The following is a 19,807-nucleotide window of genomic DNA, read 5'->3' as shown; positions in this document are numbered from 1 at the left end:
CTGGAGATAGGGTTTCTCACTGATCTGGAGCTCAGTGATTCAGCTGTTGGCTGACTAGCAAGACCCACATACGCCTGTCTTCACCTCTCTCCCACCCCATGCTGGTAGAACAAAGCTATAGCATTGGGCCAGGCTTTTTATATGGATGTTGGAGATGTGAACTGAGCCATGTCTCAGCCACTTGAGTCCATGCAAAACAGTTTATGGTTTCTCAAAAGAATCCTAGGGTGTGTGTGTGTGTGTGTGTGTGTACATTACAGTGCTATCACTATTAAGTAGGTCTGAGTATTTGAATACTGTCTCTCCCCCAGTGGGTTACACTTGGAGCTTCATGTTGGTACCCAGACTGTAAGGAAAAAGGCAGCAGTCCATTTAGTATGACCAGCAGCTGTTATGAAAGCCGAATAATTTTCTCTCTAGCCTAAAAATAATGTGCCAAGGAATTCATTTTTAAATGTGCCATGCCCTCAGCATAAATTAAAAGAAACAGCAAGGACCTCTGCCAGAATACAAAGTGTGCTTGACATATCTTCACATTTAAAAAAAAAAAAAAGACAGAAACCATAGATTTCGCTTAGTTGCCCCCTAATGATCCATTTCATTACATTGATTTATTTATTTATTTAGTGGGGAAGGGACCTAAGAGTTACTGATAGTCCACCTCAAACCGCACCATCCTGTGAGGGGCTCTGTTGCTAGAGAGTGATAAGTTGGTTAATGTGACTGACAGTAATCAGAGAAAGAGCCTGAGGTTTGGGGAGACTCAGGCTTTGACCCAGTGTCTTACAGTTAACACGTGGGAAGCTCCAGAATTAAAAAGCCCAGGACTGTTTAATGTAACTACATCATTATCCCTTCAGTAAAAATTCTTTCACTTACTTATATTTTAGCCACCAAAACTCTCTTATTTCACATGTGTTCTATAGCTCTGGGAGATTACCTGGCTGGGTTCTGTTTCCTACTACGAACATAAAAAGAAAACAAATGTCATACAGAAGTCAGGTGACTTGAAGAAGTCTTCAAAGGTTTTGCTTTTATTTTAAATTGTAATTGTGTTGTCTATATGTGGGTATGTGTGGGAAGTCAGAAGAAGGTATCAGATCCCCTAGAGCTTGAGTTACAGGTAGTTGTAAAGTAACAAAGGTGGGTTTGGGGGATGGAACTAGAGCCCTCTAGAAAAGCAGTTTGTGTTCTTAATTGGCCTACCAGGGCCATCTCTCCAGACCACTGATACAGTTTTTAAAACCATGTCTGGCCATGAGATCATACTGTACAGACTGCTTGGAGCTCCTTGCATATTTTAATGATGCTCCTGGTACCCAATGCCATCATAAATCAACATTTCCTCCCTTTAGGCTCCTAGAGCAATTATAATGATCTTTGATATAGCAGTAATTCAAATAGCAACAGCACCAATACCAATATCAGTAGCATTAACATTCCTAATTCTAAAAATAGAAAAGCTTGCCTGAAAGCTTACCCTATGTACTCGGGTGTTTCTTTGTGTGTATATGCTACATATGTATGTGTTTTTACGCATGCTAATGTATGTGTGGGTGCATGTGCCCACCTGTATGGAGGCAAGAGGTTGGTATCAAGGGTCCTTTTCAATCTTTTTTTTTTTTTTGAGACTAGTCTTTTGTTGGACCTGCAGTTCACTGTTTCCATTAGACATCCTTCCAAGGAGCCCAGAGGGATCCTTCTATGTCTGTCTTTCCAGTTCTGGGACCATCAGCATGTGCTCCTGTGGCTGACTCTTCATGTGGGTGCTGGGAATCTGAACTGAGCTACCCAGTTCCTTGAGTGCTTCCTATAGACATTGTACAAAGATGTATATGATGCCTCAGAGGAACCCAGGGAACAATGGCAAGATAACTCTCCCCTTTTCCCATTTACAAAAGACAACCAAATCTTGGGATTGCTGAGTTGCTCAGGCTGCACAGACAGGAAGTGGCAGAGCTGGGCTTGCAGCCAAGTCTCCTGGAGCCCAGGACTCAAGCTCCTGCTCCCTCCAGCTGCTGGATCACAGAGATGAGTTCCAGGGTAGCTTTCTTCTCACCATCTGCCCAACTGGACTGCTGGCTTTCTTGGCTTCCACGGTGCAGTTTAGCTGTTCTGCGTGTTTCTCATTTCATATTTTTCAGACCTGGAAAAAAATCACACTTTACAAAATAGCCTACCCTTACTAAGTTCTGAAAGACAGAACTTGAACAGTCTTATTTCTAACGGTATTGCTATTACTATACAACAACAACAACAACAAGAACAACAACAACAACAACAAGAAGTCATGCATGTGTGGTGGACAATCAAGGGTATAAATGCCTGCTTTGTATTCACAGTTGTATTCTCTATGGGGCATTCATTCTGTGAAATATTTACCAGCAGAGTAAGAACTGACATTGGTTGGGGATAAACTATGACATGGGCCATTTTTTTTAGACACAGGATAATTTAATTCTTATATTTTCCAGGGTTAACTGAGACTTGGGGAAATGAAGCAATCTGCCCACTTTCCAATACTGGGTATCTTTTGAATTTTGACTGCAAATTCCATGCTGTTTTTCTGAAACCTAACTATTACTTATAATACCCACAGGGCAGTACCTGCTGAGGTTAAGGTTTCTTTGAGTTCTCTCTGATGCCATGTGACTCAGGATGACCTAAGTGTCTCCCCATTGTCCTAAGCCTAGAACTCATTGGAACGCTCACATTTTGGTGTGTGATTAAAATTTACTGTCTTAAGGATAAGCACATTCCCCAGCTGGCAATCACCCTTTCTTCCTCACTGACCCATAACTTAAGTAGTAGTAGGTTTGAAACTCAAACGCAGAGAGTAAAATGGTAGGAGAAGAGCTGATGTAAAATGATAGATGTATAGTTTTGAGTTATTAAAAGATACAAAGTAATAAGTTTAATGGAAAGATAATCTCATAGAGAGCCAGAAACCAACTTAAAATGGCTTGACTTTGAGGAATGGACTCACTCATATTGACTTTAACCCCTCAGTTGAACAATCCACACCATCATGTTCTCCAACTATTTATGCCATCATCTTTGCATGAGTATTAATTGATTGCACATGATACCGTAAAGCCGACAAGTATTGGACAGTTATTATGAGCCCCAAAGTATTGTTTATAGGTATTTTCCCATTTTGTTTGAACAGCACAAGGAGTAGGTACATGAATATCACCATTTGATGCAGGAATAGAAGGAGACAAGCAGAATTGTCTATCTAATGAGCCATAGACTTGCTTTCAGTCACTGGGCATAGAAATAGTGTGGACCATTGGCTGTCCCTATTTACGAATGAAAGTGCCTGGATATTTTTAGTGTAAGCGCCCTGGTCTATGATTTTTGTTTGTAACGCCTTTAAGTGGTGAAGATAAAATTAGGGCAAATTTTCTCTAGATATGAGGGTGTTCTTTTACATCACCCGTAAAACGGAAACAATGGTATTTGGGCTGAGGGCAAGGTCACTTTCCTGGATCACAGCCATGGGATGCCCATCCATAACTGGTGAAGCAAGCCTCTTCTGATCTCTTCTTTCCATAGGCTCCCACATAACATGGCTTTGTCTGTGCCATTCATTCAAGAGCAGTACACATCAAAGTTCCTTATATCTAACATGAAAGAAGAGGGACCATAGAAAAATTAGGATCTTTGTCCAAGATCAGATAGCACACATTAGACCTAAGATCTAAAAGGAATGACATCACTTTCCAAAGTTACTTCCTTTTACAACTACTTGGCTCCTATATCTATTCACAAACAAGTATGTACTGACATTTTCTAGGAGAAAAGTTTACTATCTCCTGGGACTGGGTATATACAGAAATTCTAAAATAGCGTATGTTTTATTAAGTAAGATAGGCAGTGCAATACTAAAATCCATTGCACTCAACAAATACAGAGTAATGTAGCTTGTAAAATGCAGTAGCATATAAATGTGAGGGACAAAGATTGAGGTTAATAAAAGAAGTTGGTAACATTACATTTTTGGTTGGTAACAGAAATTAAGATGCATTTTCACATAGGAAGCTTGGAGGAGGGTCCAGATAGAAAAAGTGACTTCATTCAGTCAAATACAGGAAACAGAGTTGATGGATCACGGAATAATTAGCTTTAATTGTCAACTTGATGGAACATAGAATCACCTGAGAAGAGTGTCAATGAAGAGACTGTCTATATTGGGTTGGCCCATGGCCATGTCTGAGAGGAGACTGGTTAAATTAAGTCAGTTGATATGAAAGGTACCAATCCCTTATGGAAGGCATCATTCCTTAGGCTAGAAGATCAGTCTGCATTTGTGGATGATGACTCATACTAGAGTGATGGTTATAGGTTAGTGGGTTAGATAAGTAGATAAAAGCAAAATTGGAGACTTTGATGTCATCTGTGCAAGACAGCTGGTATGCTATACTGGAGCAGCAGTCTATGAAGCGGGAGAAGGTCAGCATTAAGAGTCCTCCGAGATACTGAAGTATTAGCACTTGGCCACTGCAGGAGAGGACATGAGTCACTGCGTGTGGAAAACCGTGAGGGTAGTATTAGTTATTGGGACAGGGCACTGGAGAATAAATAGGCTGGGTAAGAGAATGGAGGAATAATTAATCCTGTTGTTGAATCAATGAGTTCAAGTGTCTATGAAATATGGAGCCAACCCTAAGCCTTTACATTGACAATATAGAACTGAAACATACATAAATTCATTTCTTAGTGAATCATAAAGTGTCCTCCTTGTGTCGTTGCTAATAAAATAATGAGGTGCTAAGTTTCAACAACTGCTTCCATCTTTAAAAAATGGGAATTCTTCTCTACAACAAGAGTAGGCCCTTCATACACTTAATATACTTGTTTACATTTATAATTAATATATTTTATTACAATTAACTCATGTGCGTCATGTGTGTGTGTGTGTGTGTGTGTGTGTGTGCGTGCGTGTGTGTGCACATGCACACACACATGCTATTGTGCACACCGGAGGTCGGAGGACAACTTTCAGGAGTGAGTTCTCTCTTCCACATGGGTTCCAAGGCTCAATCTTAGGTTGTCAGGCTTGACAGCAACTACCTTTACCCAATGAGATCTGTTTTTCATATTTTTATGCCAGCTTCTTCTTCTCATTGCGCTTAATACATGTGCCTACAAAAGTTAGAAACACAAGCTGTCCTTCGGCCATTTCAGGGGAAAAGGCTATTGTGAGACTCACATGTAATTTTATTGCCCTCTGGCCCACCAAGATAGAGCAACAACTGATTATGACGAGATGCCAGGTATGTGGAAAATCCTTATCAAAGAGCCTGTGCTTCTTTAATGTCTGCAAACCTGAAGTTGTCTCCTGCGTAATGAGTGAAAGAGAAGCTAAATTTTATGGCATCAAAGGGAAAGTATAAATTTTAGATATGTTGGCCCCTGCATTTGTGAACACATTTATAGATCCAGAGAAGAGATGGATGGAAGGCCATGAGTGATGGAAGTCAGGAAGGAAATGAGAATAAAGCCTTTGATGATTAGATGAGGGCATACTATGTGTTCCAAAGACAAGCACAGGGATACGCACACACAGGATCCGGGGTGGGAATGCAAGTGGGTTAAAGCAAATGTATCCAGCATGGACTTAGGAGGTGAGGAGTACACCACGGGAGGTAATGCTCATGATTTTGAATGATTTTCTTGGGCAATTGCCCTTAGTCTGCACTTAAAATTCTTTGTCTGCCGTCTTGAGAAAGCATCCTTATTTTATAGTCCATGGTCTTTTCTTATTTTTCTGATACTGAATAAAATATCCAACTATTTAGCCATACCACACTAATTTCTGTTGCTTGCGACATGCTGTGATGACTTTTCTAGCTCTAGGGGCTTTGCATGATGCCTAGAGCAATTGCTCCGTACTCTGACTTCGTTCTAGGAAATTACCTTCCTCAGTCTCTTTCCTCAGCAAGTAGCAGTTCCTCTCAATTTCCCTGGTACCCCACTTTCAGACCTAGAGATGTCTTTAACTGTCAGAGAGCAGCCTTTCTTCCCCACAGTGTGTCCTCATTGTGGTGCACACTTTCCTGCTGCCAGTCTCTGGGTAGATGGATGAGCGAATGGCAGCATTTTGGTGAGCCTCGGGTAGGCTTTCCCCATCATCCACGCAGCACGTCCAACCTCTAACCACCAGGAACACGGCACTGGGAGAACTAAATGAGAAGTCTTGATGAGAACAAACGTAGAAAAGTACCGAACTATGGTGTTTAATTGCTTAAATATTGACTATGCAAAAGGAAATTGTGGCTTTTATTCATTGAAGGGAACATAAGTCAATCATTACAAAGCTCATGCTAACTTAAAAGAAAAAAAATGTGCATTTAACAATGCCCCAAATGCTGAAAACTGGAATTATACACTGCGAGCTAGCTTTCGATTATTCTAATAGACATGAAATGTCAACGTAAGAGGAGGAAGGGTTGCTCTCACTCTCATGGAAGTTCGCTTCATGGTGTACTGGCTTGCTGACTTGGGGCCTGGGATAGTGCAGTACTTTGTTGCAAGAACATGCAGTAAAGTTGTCAGTCTCCTAGCTGGGGCATGGATAAAAGAAAGAAAAGGAAGAGACTGGAGGTCCACAGTGCCTTCTGAGGCATGCTGAAAGACTTAATGTTTACAACATTTCCCAACAGCAAGAGGCAATCAATCCCTGACTACACAGACCTTCAGAGGGCGCTCAAGATCCAGAGTGTAACAATGTCATCAGTAGATTTCAGCTTAGAAAGCATAGACAGGGTAAGAAAGAATCATGACAAAGCAGATACCAAGATGGAAACAGTACTTGTATTAGTCACTGCTCTAGTGCTGTAAAGAGACACCGTGAGCAAGGCGACTCTCATAAAAGAACACATGAAACTGTGGGCTTGCTTACCGTTTCAGAGTTAGTGCATTACCATCATGGCTGGGGCATGGGAGGAGCATGGCGGCACTAAGGATGCTGGAACAGTAGCTGAGGGCTGCATCAGCACCCTTAAGCAGAGAGAACACTGGGCCTATTCCGGGTTTCTGAAACCTCAAAGCCCTCCCTAAATGACACACTTTCTGCAATAAGGCCACATCTTCTAATCCTTCTCAAATGATGCCGCTCCCAGGATAAACCCACAAGAGATAATTCACACTGTGGTAGATGGGCCTATGGGAACAATTTTACTTAAACCACCATAATACTCAAAGAAAGCAAGGTAGTGGTTTCCTGTTTAAAAATTCTGATCTCTTCTACCAGATATATAGCTGGGACAGAAAATTAAAAAAGAAAGAAAATTATGATTGCATTTTATATATATATATATATATATATATATATATATATATATATATATATATATATATATATATAGTTTTTTTTGAGACAGGGTCTCTCTGTGTAGCCTTGGCTATCCTGGACTTGCTTTGTAGACCAGGCTGGCCTTGAACTCACAGTGATCTGCCTCCTGAGTGCTGGGATTAAAGGCATGCGCCACCACGCCCAGCTTTAAATATATATTTATTGAGCAAGTTTCTCATGTTAACTCCTGAAAGTTTGACTAAGTAACTTAAACACAGCCCCCCATATAACTGCTTACCCCAGAAGACATAGCTGAAGTATCCTATTTTCTGTCAAATTTAAAAGGAAGATAGTTTCCTGTTAGCCCAAAATCTAGTGGACAAATTCTCTCATTTTTGTAAAGCCTTTAGATAGTCTTAATATTTTTACTTAGCAAGTATTGTTCTATTAATACCACATAGTATTATAATACTTGAAAGTGAAAAAAAGAAGAAAATTATGAAAATCATTAGAACTGTGTGTAAAAATTTCGGATGTAATTTAAATGGCTCACATATCATCCCACAACAGAAAAACTTAGCACCAGTGAAAAGTATCTATAGAACTCCAAAACAAATCAAGTATATTTAAATAAAAAGGTTCATAATAGTATTTTTAAGATTTGTTTTTATTTAAAAAATTGTGTGTGTGTGCATGTGTGTGTGTGGGGGTGTGGTATGTTTTAATGTGCATGTCAGTGCGGCAGTGTCCATGGAGGCTGGAAGAGAGGGTTGGATCTCTAGGAGCTGGAGTTTCAGTGGTTGGTAGTTGTTAGGTCTGCTTGTGGGAACTTCAGCAAGAATGAAAAAGCTTTTAAGTGCTGAGCCATCTCTCTAGCTTATTCCTTTATAATATAAAGTGTGTGTGTGTGTGTGTGTGTGTGTGTGTGTGTGTGTGTGTGTGTGTGTGTGTAAGGGGTAGTTCCTTCCTTCCATCATGTGGGCCCCATTGTTTGAGTTCAGGCCATCAGACTTGGTAGCAGACTCTTTTTCGACTGTACTGTCTCACTGGCTCCATGATAATGATTTTGAACAGCCCCATTAGTCACATATGAGAGACATTAAGGTTCCAATTTCTTTGTTTTTGTTGTTGCTTTTTGTTTTTTGTTTTTGTTTTTTCAAGACATGGTTTCTCTGTGTAGCCTTGGCTGTCCTGGACTCACTTTGTAGACCAGACTGTCCTTGAACTCACATCCACCCACCTTCCTCTGCCTTCCATGTGATGGGATTAAAGGCATGCACCCCACACCTGGCTTAAGGTTCCAATTTCTTATTTTGAAAACTAATAAAAGTGAAAACCATGTTTCTCTCATTATCTCTAGAATAATCTATAGAATGTGGTTATTAAATACAACAGGGTGTATTTCTTTTTTCTTTTTAATTAGGAAATAATAGAAAGAAATGACAACATTGAAAATAGGTCCTTTTGGTAACTTTGGATAAATGAATGGATTGTGGTAACTACACATGTTCAAAAAAAGATAAACAATTTCCTTTTTGGTATGTTGAGTCAGAATAGCTGTTTTTGGGCTAACTCACTGCCTATAAGAAGTAAACATACTAGATAGAAATATTTTTAAAAATCTGCCCCAGAGCCCTGAAATTCATTTCAAAGCAGGCAGAAACTTAAAAGCACTGGAGTCTATAAAGCCAAGAAGAACATTCCAGAAGATTCATAATCAACTGTCAGTTCTCTATGGATGAGCAGAGAATTTCCCAGTCATTTAAGACTTAGGAGACAGAGGTCAGAGTTGCAGGTTTCCAGAAAGGCTAGGAATTGAGTAGAGAATGTTTAAAAGAAGGTCACCAACTGAGGGCCCCGGCTCCCCAATGCCCTGCTAATCCTTCACTAATTTTTGGACACCACGTACCTAAGATGAGATGATACCCAGGAGAAAGCGGGATCTGTGGAGGATGCAGTTCTAGAGACTCAAAGCATCTGTGTAGTGTTGGGAAGGCCACCCTTGCAGTTCATGTTTGCCAGTTAGAAGAACTGTCAAACATTGGACTTTGAACTGGAAGATCGTAGGGGCATTGAGAAGTGACAGCCGTACTTGAGTATCAATGGTTGATTGCTCGGAGTAAGTACAAAACCAAAATACTGAAACTCAGAAGCAGGTCTCTCCATGATCTGGTGATCTGCTTGAAATGGCACTTCCTATGGTCTATTTCCATTTCCTTCCTCGCTGTCATCCCTTCAGCCTTTCCCATCTTCCCAATGGCACCCATTCACTATCTTTCATCTCCTTGCCTGACCTCCATTTCCGCATGTGTGCACCTATTCATCTTAAATATCAGGCCATCAGAGATGTACCTGGTTGCCAATCTAATTTCAACACATCTACTCCAATCCTTTCTGTAACTCCGCACTTGTCTTTCATATATCACTTATAATTTGAAAGTACTTCTGGGATTAAGAAATAGATTGATGCCCTTTCCTTTCGATTGGTGGACTTGTGAGGACAGGATGTAATCATTGTTGAAATAGTGGCTTCCGTAGTGGCATGTGGCATAGTCCATGTATAATAACAATTGATGAATCGATTAATGAAAACTATTTTTATATAGTTCCTAGAAAGATGGCTCAGTGGTTAAGAGTATGTTCAGCTCTTTTAGAAGGCTCAAGTTCTGTTCCCTGAACCCATATCAGAAGGCACACAGTCACCTCTAACTCCAGTTCCAGGGCATCTGATGTCCTCTCTGGCCATCAAGGACACTGCACACATGTGCATAAACCTAACAGGACACATACAGATAATAAAAGTAAATATTTAAAGATATTTTCATATAACCTAAATAATGAGTTAGAACATAAAGCATAAATTCATCACATACAAAATGTAACAGTTGATTAAAGGAGAGAGATGTCTTTGAGGTGAATAAATGATTGCGGATAGTTTTATAAAGATGAAATTACTGTCATCAAGGTTGGGATGCTGTGGTACTTCCATTTGATCTCCACAGAACCTTTGGTAGTATGAAACATGAGATTTAATCTCTTCATTTTCCAAATATGGAAACAAAGTATTTAGGTGACTTTGGCAACATTGTAGAAGTCACCAATAAAATCAGAGACTGAAATTAAACTTGTATCTTCCCATGACACATTGAAATGGCCTCGCCAGAGCAGATGGTGCTGGTTCCACCTACCCAGAAAGTTAGTTTAGGTGGATATTGAAGAACAGGAGTCATGTTCAGCACCTCAGCCTATCCCTGACTTTACCTCCATCGATTTAGAGCCATGGCAGTAGAGCCACTGTTCTTTGTGGTTCCGTGTAGAGCTTGCTTCTATTCCTCCTTCCGTTTATGGTATTCATTTTGAGTTGTTTTAAAAGTCAGAGTCCCTTAAATCATCCTAGGTTCCCTTATGCTTCTATGCAAAAATAGTATAACCCATTTCCTGTTGATTTCTTGAGTGCTTGGTCTCCAACTTGATTCAGTAATGCAGGTCTCAAGTGCCTATCCATCACCCTGCTGCGTGAATATCGCACCATCTAACAGTTTAACAGTGATTCCATTTGATTTATATTTCTTAGTTTAGTAACTCATGGGTAATAATTCTCAGATAAAGACACAGTATGATTGCTGTTAAAAGCCGACATCATTTTTAATCAAGACTAGTTTGGCCTATGACCCCTAGCTCACAGAAAGTCTATATAAATTTTATTCTTTGATCTTTAAAGATAAAATTATTTTAGTGTGTGTGTATATGTGTGTGTTTGTGTGTGTGTGTGTGTGTGTGTGTGTGTGTGTGTGTGTGTGTGTGTGCACAGCTGAGTACAGATGCTCTTTGAGGTCAAAGGGCAAGTATGAGATCCTTCTGGATCTGTGGTTAGTTGTGAGAAGCCTGACATGGTTCATTGATTCAAAACAGGGTCTTCTGCAAGAACCGTTAACTGCTAAGCCATCTCTCCAGCCCCTCCAGAGGAAATTCTTATTCAATTTATATTTTTTGCAGGGTAATTCTTCCCCAATTGAACAGAAGACTTAATTATCTTTTTTCAAGAAGAATCCTTTCATGACCTTTAAATAAAATTAATTTTTCTCTTATTGGAGGAATGATTTTCCAGTTCATGCATTTTCTGTTCCAATCTTTCCTTTTAAGTTTTTTAGTCCTCATCAATAATGCTATGATTCATAGTGTAACTTGCAGAATCAATTTATCCTGAAGTATCTTTCAGGGAAAAACTCTTTTCTACCTCTGCAACTTTCTGCAAGAACCAATGGTAGTATAAATAAATAAAACATATTCATTTTCCTCGGTACAATTCAGTAGGCAATGAGGTTATTTGATCTCAGAAAATAGGCCTGTGTAACCTACGTTTTCTTCCGGTCAAATCTTCTTGACGCTGTCATTTCAGTAAGCTCCCGGAGGAATCTGTGTTCTCAGGTCTCAAGCTGAGAGTCCACACCTTCTAATTCAGTGGCAACCTGGCAGAGCTCAAGATGTTGCATGTTTACGGAGTACCCCAGAAAGACCTTTATTCAGTTTGTTTATTTCTTTTAATGTACTCAGGATCTCTCTCTCTCTCTCTCTCTCTCTCTCTCTCTCTCTCTCTCTCTCTCTCTCTCTCTCGTGTGTGTGTGTGTGTGTGTGTGTGTGTGTGTGTCTTGGCTTACTTTTAAACAACTATTTTTATTTTGGGTCCCTTCAATCTCTTTCTCCTTATTCCACCCCAATCCCTTCCAACACTTCATCACAAGGTAGGGGAGAAAGAACATTAGTAGGGAGAGGGAGTGTAGTTTTCCTTGGCTGCTTCCTACAGTTCAGGATTATCTGGTTCCTTAAAGCAAGTCCGATCCTTGTTTCAGGATATCTCCCAATTTCTTCTTGTTCAACTGTATCAACAGCAACCAGGAGCAGCAGGAGCAAGCACCAGCAGCCTCCAGTCTGTCTTTGGGTCTGGCTTTGAGGTAGTTCACAGTTGACAAACATCATGTGCCCTCTCAGGAGGCAGTTATCGGCTGTGGACAAAGTGAAGCAGCCCATATACCGGACACCTGGGATTGAAACAAAAACATGTTTCCATATAAACCAAAATGTCCGCAATGTGTGTGTGTGTGTGTGTGTGTGTGTGTGTGTGTGTGTGTGTGTGTGTGTACGTGTACTGTGCCATGCCCATGGACAAAGATCAACTTGCAGGAGTCAGTTTTTTCCTCCTACCAAGTGGGTCCTGGAAACTAAACGTGGGTCATCTGAATTTGCAGAGACTTTAATCTACTGAGTCATCTTGTCGGTCCAGTTAGTTTTATCATGTCCGGCTGAAGAGCTCAATTTTCAAAGTCATCCTTTTGGATTCTATTGTTGTTGTTTTTGTTGTTGTTAGTAATCTACTTGGGGTTGGGGAAGGATATCGCTTGACAGCTCTTCAACATTCAAGATTGCTCAAACTTTTGGAGTAGGACTATTTGCCGGGATGGGGGTAGGAAGGGTCAGCCATAGGAGACTACATCACAGTGAGAGGTGGCTTTGCGTGTGCAGTATGTGCAGGCAGAGGCAGTGTCTGCTGCGCAGGCAGGTGAAGCATTTCTGCAGCTCAGCTGACATCCTTCTCAGAGGCTGTTGCCGTTGGACTGTCTTGTGCATCTTTCTGGGGACACTGCCCTGATCCAGAAGCAAAGCTCTGAACAAAGGCATGAATAATCGCATCGCAGGGCTGTGTGTCTTCCCATGGATGGTAAGCTCTTTGAAAAATATAAAAGACCATGCTTTGTTTTTCCTGCAATACTTCATCTGCCTCTGTGCTCGTGGAGAGCTCTCCATAAATATGTGCTGAAGGAAGGAGGGCAGAGTGCCCATTTCACGAACATTCCTTCCGACGCAGCTCCCTGGAAGACATTTGTGTATTTTTCTAGTGGAAAGCTTTCCATCCCGTGGCAGACTACATTTCTACATCATATAAACAAAGCAGACCATATACAGAGTCGCAGGGAGAACTGGTCTGACCCTACAATCTTTCTGAGCCTTCTCTTCCCTCAATTCTTGCTTTAAAAAAAGCAGATTTGAGATGGCAGCATTCACTGAGGAGGATTCAGGTTACCAACCACTGCTGTGGTGAGTCGGCTCAGACCTGGAAGGAGCCAGAAAACCCACAGCTGCCTCAAATCACCTTCTCTGCATAACCTGGCAATGATACTGGTACTGAAGAGCATTGTGTGTGTGTGGGGGGGGTGTGTGGCAGGGGCACTCACGTGCGTGTACATGCATGCACGGGTACTTGTGGGTGTGCATTGTATGTGTGTATGTATTCTGTGTGCACCTGCGTGCATGTGTGTGTGTGTGTGTGTGTGTGTGTGTGTGTGTGTGTGTGTATGTGTATGTGTGAACATGTGTGCACTCTTCAGAAATTCATTATGGCTTAAAGAAACAGAAGTCCACCCAAGTATTTAATTATTTTGAGCACCTCTTTTCCTACTCAATATTCTAATAATAAATAATAGGCTAGCATTAGCAGCAATGAGTATTCATTGATTACTTGTTACTATGTGGATAAACACTCATACAACAAACCTGTGGAGAATGCACCGTTACTCTCATTTCACGCATGAAGAAGCAAGAGAAAGAGGTTAAGCAATTTGCCGTGAGACAGGAAAAAAGCCACCCCCACTGTTATTGTTTGAATATGGGGTGTCCTCCAGGCTTGTACCTGAGCACGTGTTCCCCTGCTGCTGGTAGTATTTGTGAAGGGCTGTGGAAGTTTTAGGAGGTGGGGCCTGGTTGGCAGAAGTCTGCCGCAAGATTCAGGCCTTGAAGGTTTCCTATGGGCCCCTGTTTTCTCTGCTCTCTCTGCTTCCTGTTCCCCTGTGATGTGAGGAGCTCTGCCTCATACTTGAGTGTCACAGTGCCCACTTGTGACCAGAGACCTTTGAAACCAGGAGCTATAAGAAATCTCTCCTCTCATTTTTTTTTTATCTGTCAAGTATTTTATCACAGCGAGGCAGATCTTTCTTTCCAAAACATAAGTGTAAAGACATGGTGGTACCTCAACTAGGAAAGTGCCTACTCGGCATGGCTTGGTTTATTCAAGGGACCATATGAACTCAGAAGGCTCTTTTATGAGAAAGGGGGGGGGATATGTTAGAGAAGATAGTTCCATAAGTTTCTATCATTGACTTTTATGCCTTCATTAGGTTTCTGTTGTAATAAAATAGTGACCTAAAGCAACTTGGGAGAGATGAGTTGACTTTACTTCTGCTTGTACATTATAGTCCATCACAGAAGAAGTTAGGGCTGGAGCCCAGGACAGGAACTCAGGTCAGGAACCTGGAGGCAGGACCTGAGGCAGGGCCATTGTCTGTATTCTTATATTTCTCAGGACTACCTGCCTTGGGGGTCTGTAAGAATACAGACTGAGCACGAATCAGTGGGTTGGGCCCTCCCACACGAAACACTAATTAAGAAAATACCAACCCACATGGTTGGTTGCCTGTAGTCCATCTTATGGAGACATTTTTGTACTTGTGGCTCTCTCTCCTCAGAAAACTCTAGCTTGTGTCAAGTTGACAAAAACAAAAACAACAGCCGCAGCACCAACAAAAAACTAAACAAGGGGTTCTTACGTATCATAATACAGCATTTTGTGCTGATAGCTCAAAACTATATTTCACTGTCAGATGCCTACATAAATAACTATGTAAATGTAATAATAAAAAGGCGAATGGTTGTAAATGAGTATAATAATTAATATGAAAATATCAGTAATCCTACTGAATTTTATCTTTCTATTACATGTGTGCTACTTGATGGCTTTCTGTCCTTGCCATCCTTCTGAAAAGCACTGCTTATATGCATGTGAAATGTGTCCTGTGATTGTCCTTATTATGCTCATCCCCCTATTTCTATACTCTTTCTTCCCCTGGTGGCCCCAGAGGGAACCCACCTCCAACGTTAGAGCATTAAATTATTTCATGTCACTGTATCTCAACAACGCTTAGATTTTTATTTTATGACAGAAAACAGGAGCATAGCCTTTTTGAAATTAAATATCACAGGAGCACTCTGGTTAATGAGGAGAAGACATGGGTGTGACAATGTAAGAGAGGCCAGGCTACTGACAAGGACTTGTCTGAGACTCAGATTGTTAGGTGTGACACCTGTGCAAGCCCCTTCTGCACATCGTAGCCAGCTGGCCCAATCTTCTCCTCCAGCTACAGCCTGTAATGATTTTATGGATGTATTTGTTTATCTTCTCTCTGCCTCAGTTCCATATGGGAATACTTATTCTCAACCCAACATATAGCATGCAGTACCTCAGACACAGTAGACTGGGCGTGTTTATAGCCATACATACACCTGTTCGATTGGAAGTAGGTAAGAGTCAGAGAAAATGGCAAGTGGCTTCAGTTTGAGGGATAAAACATTATACACCATTGCTTCAGGCATCAATTGACCAAGTTTTTTTTTCACTACCTTGTTTTGCTGATGAAGTATTTCAGGCCTCAAAGCTTGAGGTACCATTGAAGATGGATATAACCATTATAATGTAATAATAACAATAGTGATGGGGGAAATGAGAAAAAAAGAAATAGTAGGCTAAAGTAACATAGGCTTTTTTTTAATGGGGGAAAATCTCTTGGTAGCTAATTCTAAAAATAGTCTTTATCTAAAATAAAATCATTACTCTGATAGTTGCCTCTAAGCAATACATTAACTCAGAGATAACTCCATTGCTCCAAATGTGTCAGCATTTAAAGTCTATCTGGCTGAAATTTTTCTTAATTTATTGCTATCTAATAATGGTAGAAAACATCATTCGTGTTTGACGAGGAGTTATGTTTTAACCATGCACATTCATTCAGCTATATAACAAGGAATGATTGTTCAGCTAACGTTATTCTTTCTACAGAATGTGATGTTTATTCATGTGTACTTCATGGATGAATCCTCTATAAGCATATTAACAAGATGTAAAAGAACGGACCCAGAGTCTTCAAAGGATAGCTCCATATACAAGTGAAAAAAAAATTAGAGTTGGTGAGGTGCAAGTTCTGAGGTGCCATAGTCAGTTTGAATCCAACACATACTTGGGCAATAGAAGTAATATAATATACTATATATTACTATAACATACTATAATAATTTCATTCAACTGAAATATGCTGAGTAAACTATGTCATGTTGTTGATGGAAAGAAGTCAGCTTATATGTGGAAACAAAGTTTCTTATTTGATTCGGTTTTTATACCCTCTTCATTTGTTATATATGTGTACCCTCCAAGGGAATCGCCTTAAAAATTCTTTGACTCGTGAAACGGAAAATTCAGTGAGGATTTCAGAGTATTATTGGTTTTATTTTGTATCTTTTTCGGGGTGCAACTGATTTTGACAGGTGTACTATTATGTTACCAGTGCAACATGACACCTTTTCAGAGATGAGCTGAGTTGAGTAGTTTAGACACTGTCAGAAAGCTGAAAAACAGGTCGGTGTCAAAGCATGACATACATGCGGTAGAATAAACCTCACAAAACCATTAGACTAATGTCTTTCTAACGATGCCCCTGAGAAATCAGAAAATAGCCTTCTCTTTAAATACTATCACTTAGTCATGAAAACAATATTATAAGACAGAGCATAAGGCCAATTCAATATGTGCTTGAAGTGGTAATATACATTACATATATATGAATATATAATTTAAGTTCTATATATATGCATATATATTATTGTGTGTATGTATGAATGTATTTTATCTTTGATAGATAATATCATATTTCTATGATATGAAGAATTTTGAGATAGTCAAACTATTTTTCTTGAGATTCCTGCCCCCAAAATTAATTTCAGCAGCCCAAGACCATTATTAAACAATTGATTTTTAAATTTGTATTATAAAGTGATTATATATACTCATTACAGTCATTTTCTGATTTTTTTCTTTTGTGGAGTAAGACTAGCTTGTAGAAACATGAGAAAATTTGAGGCATGCATTCAAAGAGTATTTCTAAATCATGAATTTTGTAAATAGTTAAGAAGATAGAATTGAGTCAATTCTGGGTTTTGATGCAATTAGATATTTATTGGTCTGATATTATACACATATGCACACACACACACACACACACACACACACTCTCTCTCTCTCTCTCTCTCTCTCTCTCTCTCTCTCTCACTCACCACAGTAGTTACCATGATTCCGTACAAACCACATTTATCCGTAGAATGGTGCCTTTTTCTCTCTGTCTTTGTGCCTAGGGTCAGTGGTGATAGAACTTGATGGGAAGAGTTCCCTCCTCTACAGATTTGATCAAAACTCTTTGAGTCCAATAAGAGATATCATTTCTTTGAAATTTAAAACCATGGAGAGTGATGGGATCCTACTGCACAGGGCAGGGCCTACTGGAGATCATATCACGCTGGAATTAAGAAGAGGAAAGCTTTTCTTACTTATAAATTCGGGTAAGAGTACTTGGTGAAGCTCTTGGGAGGTCTAACCATTGCTTGTCACTCATGTAAGTTGATGTTTTCATAGCTCACTTCTTTTGACATGTAAAGTACCTTATTTTATTTTATTTTTTTTACCATGTAAGGACTTGTGTGCATGCCCAGTGCCTATATGATTCATGCTTGCAAACTACACCAACCCCTCTTTGAATGAATGCTCTTCCATAATGCTGCCTGAACTCCACCGCTATTTCCTAGCCTCGTAAAGAATGGGATGGGTCATTGAAAAAAATATTACAGCAGTAAAAATAATGAGCTTGTATCAAAGATAAAATTTACATAGAAAATGAGCTTGCAATGGGTAATAATAATAATAGAAAGAATTAACAGCGAAGGAAATTACAGCAAGGTTGAGAGATCATTATAACTAAGCCTCAGGTAAATCCATACCAGTGTTCGGGGTGGTGTTGCGTGGAAGGAGGTTGAAAATTATGTGAGAGATGCCGGTACATCAGGGGAAAGCGCCCCAGCCCACCTAACTGAATCACAGGGCTGTTATTTTTTCCTTGTAGGTGAAGCTAGGCTGACCTCTGCTTTCACCCCGATCAACCTTACCTTGGGCAGCCTGCTGGATGATCAGCACTGGCATTCCGTGCTCATCCAGAGACTGGGCAAACAGGTCAACTTTACAGTGGACGAGCACAGGCATCACTTCCATGCCCAAGGAGAATTCAATTACCTGGATCTTGATTATGAGGTGTGGTGGTTACATTTCAACTAATACAGATTTGATGATGTATGCGCAGTTTAACTTCCTAGCCAAAAAAAAAAAAAAAAAAGCCATAAAAACACACCTTCAGAGTAAATCCTTAGGCTAATGCAGCTTTCTGAAAGTGGCCTAACTCCTTATCACATGGAAGTTGAGGCCCATCATTTATTATATATTTAAATGTAAAATCTTCAAAATGCACGGTCTGATTTCTTTGTGTTCTACTCCTGAGAAATACAGATTTATGAAAGAATGTCACAGCAAACAGATTAATTCATTAACAACCAATTTAAATATGCAAATAGCAATGCGTTCTAGAAACGTATACAAAATAAAATATCATAATTAGCTATGTTATTAAATAGACCAAGTTCTACTGTGAATAGAAAAGTGTATTTTTCTTCATTAAGCAATAAATATCAAAACCAGGTGTGATTAGCGACTTGGAAGAATAATCAAGCTGTCACACAAATGAAGACTGAATGCACATAAATTTGTTTTTAAAAGTCAGTATCTTAATTTTTTCTGTATATGGCATTGTAAAGTTATCTGCATGCTGATTGCTGTTCTAATTGCTAATCATAATTATTTAAACAGGTTATCATAAACTCACTAAACAATATTATTGATGCCATTTTTCTTTCTAAGATCAGCTTTGGAGGGATCTCAGCACCTGCAAAATCAGTGTTATTGCCGCACAAACATTTTCATGGATGTTTGGAGAACCTCTTTTATAATGGAGTGGACGTCATTGGCTTGGCCAAGCAACACAACCCTCAGATCATTACCATGGTAAGAATCTCCATGGGGAGGCATGAGTAAGATATGTTTTTTTTCAAATAACATTTCTTCATTTGAGATCTTGCTTAATATGTTTTAAACTTGGCTCTTATTTCTCTCTGGTTGACAGTAAGCATATAAGAGATTAATTCTATTTAGGGGAATTATAATTCACAAAGCACAACTATTTTTCGAATATTTATTTTCATATATTTACTTTTATATGAAGTAAATGTATGACAGATTTTTCCTGGGGAGACACAACACATCACACATCACACATCACACACACACACACACACACACACACACACACACACACACCTATCTCTTCCTCCCCAGTCCAGAAAGGGAAACCATGACAGACCAAAGTAACGAAAATGCACCAAAGCCCTACTTGGTGAACCAATGATTTTCTACTGGGGTAACTGATGCGAGTGTGGGTACCAGGTTACTTACAGACACAAGAATGAGTCAAAAGCAGTTGCCTCACTAAAAAGGCCACCCCAACACAGATGATAAGTCACAGAACTGCAACT

General features: G+C 39.8%; 1 protein-coding gene across 4 annotated transcripts in view; it reads left to right on the top strand.

Moving 5' to 3' along the window:
- CNTNAP4 (contactin associated protein family member 4) overlaps positions 1–19,807 on the top strand; it is a 284,841-nt gene that overhangs the window by 150,740 nt on the left and 114,294 nt on the right. For 3 of the 4 annotated variants that reach the window (XM_084757092.1, XM_084757091.1, XM_084757093.1), the window contains 3 exons: positions 17,531–17,734; positions 18,292–18,476; positions 19,137–19,280. In XM_084757092.1, coding sequence (XP_084613218.1) covers positions 17,531–17,734; positions 18,292–18,476; positions 19,137–19,280 — 533 coding nt within the window. Of the gene's footprint in view, positions 1–17,530; positions 17,735–18,291; positions 18,477–19,136; positions 19,281–19,807 lie in introns of those variants that run through there. The other variant, XM_084757094.1, reaches the window with a different exon arrangement.

The sequence above is a fragment of the Acomys minous genome (assembly GCF_964271855.1).
Source record: "Acomys minous genome assembly, chromosome: 14".
In the NCBI taxonomy this organism is placed as follows: Eukaryota; Metazoa; Chordata; class Mammalia; order Rodentia; family Muridae; genus Acomys; species Acomys minous.
Note: the sequence above shows the minus strand (reverse complement) of the source record. Positions and strands in the feature narration are given on the sequence as shown.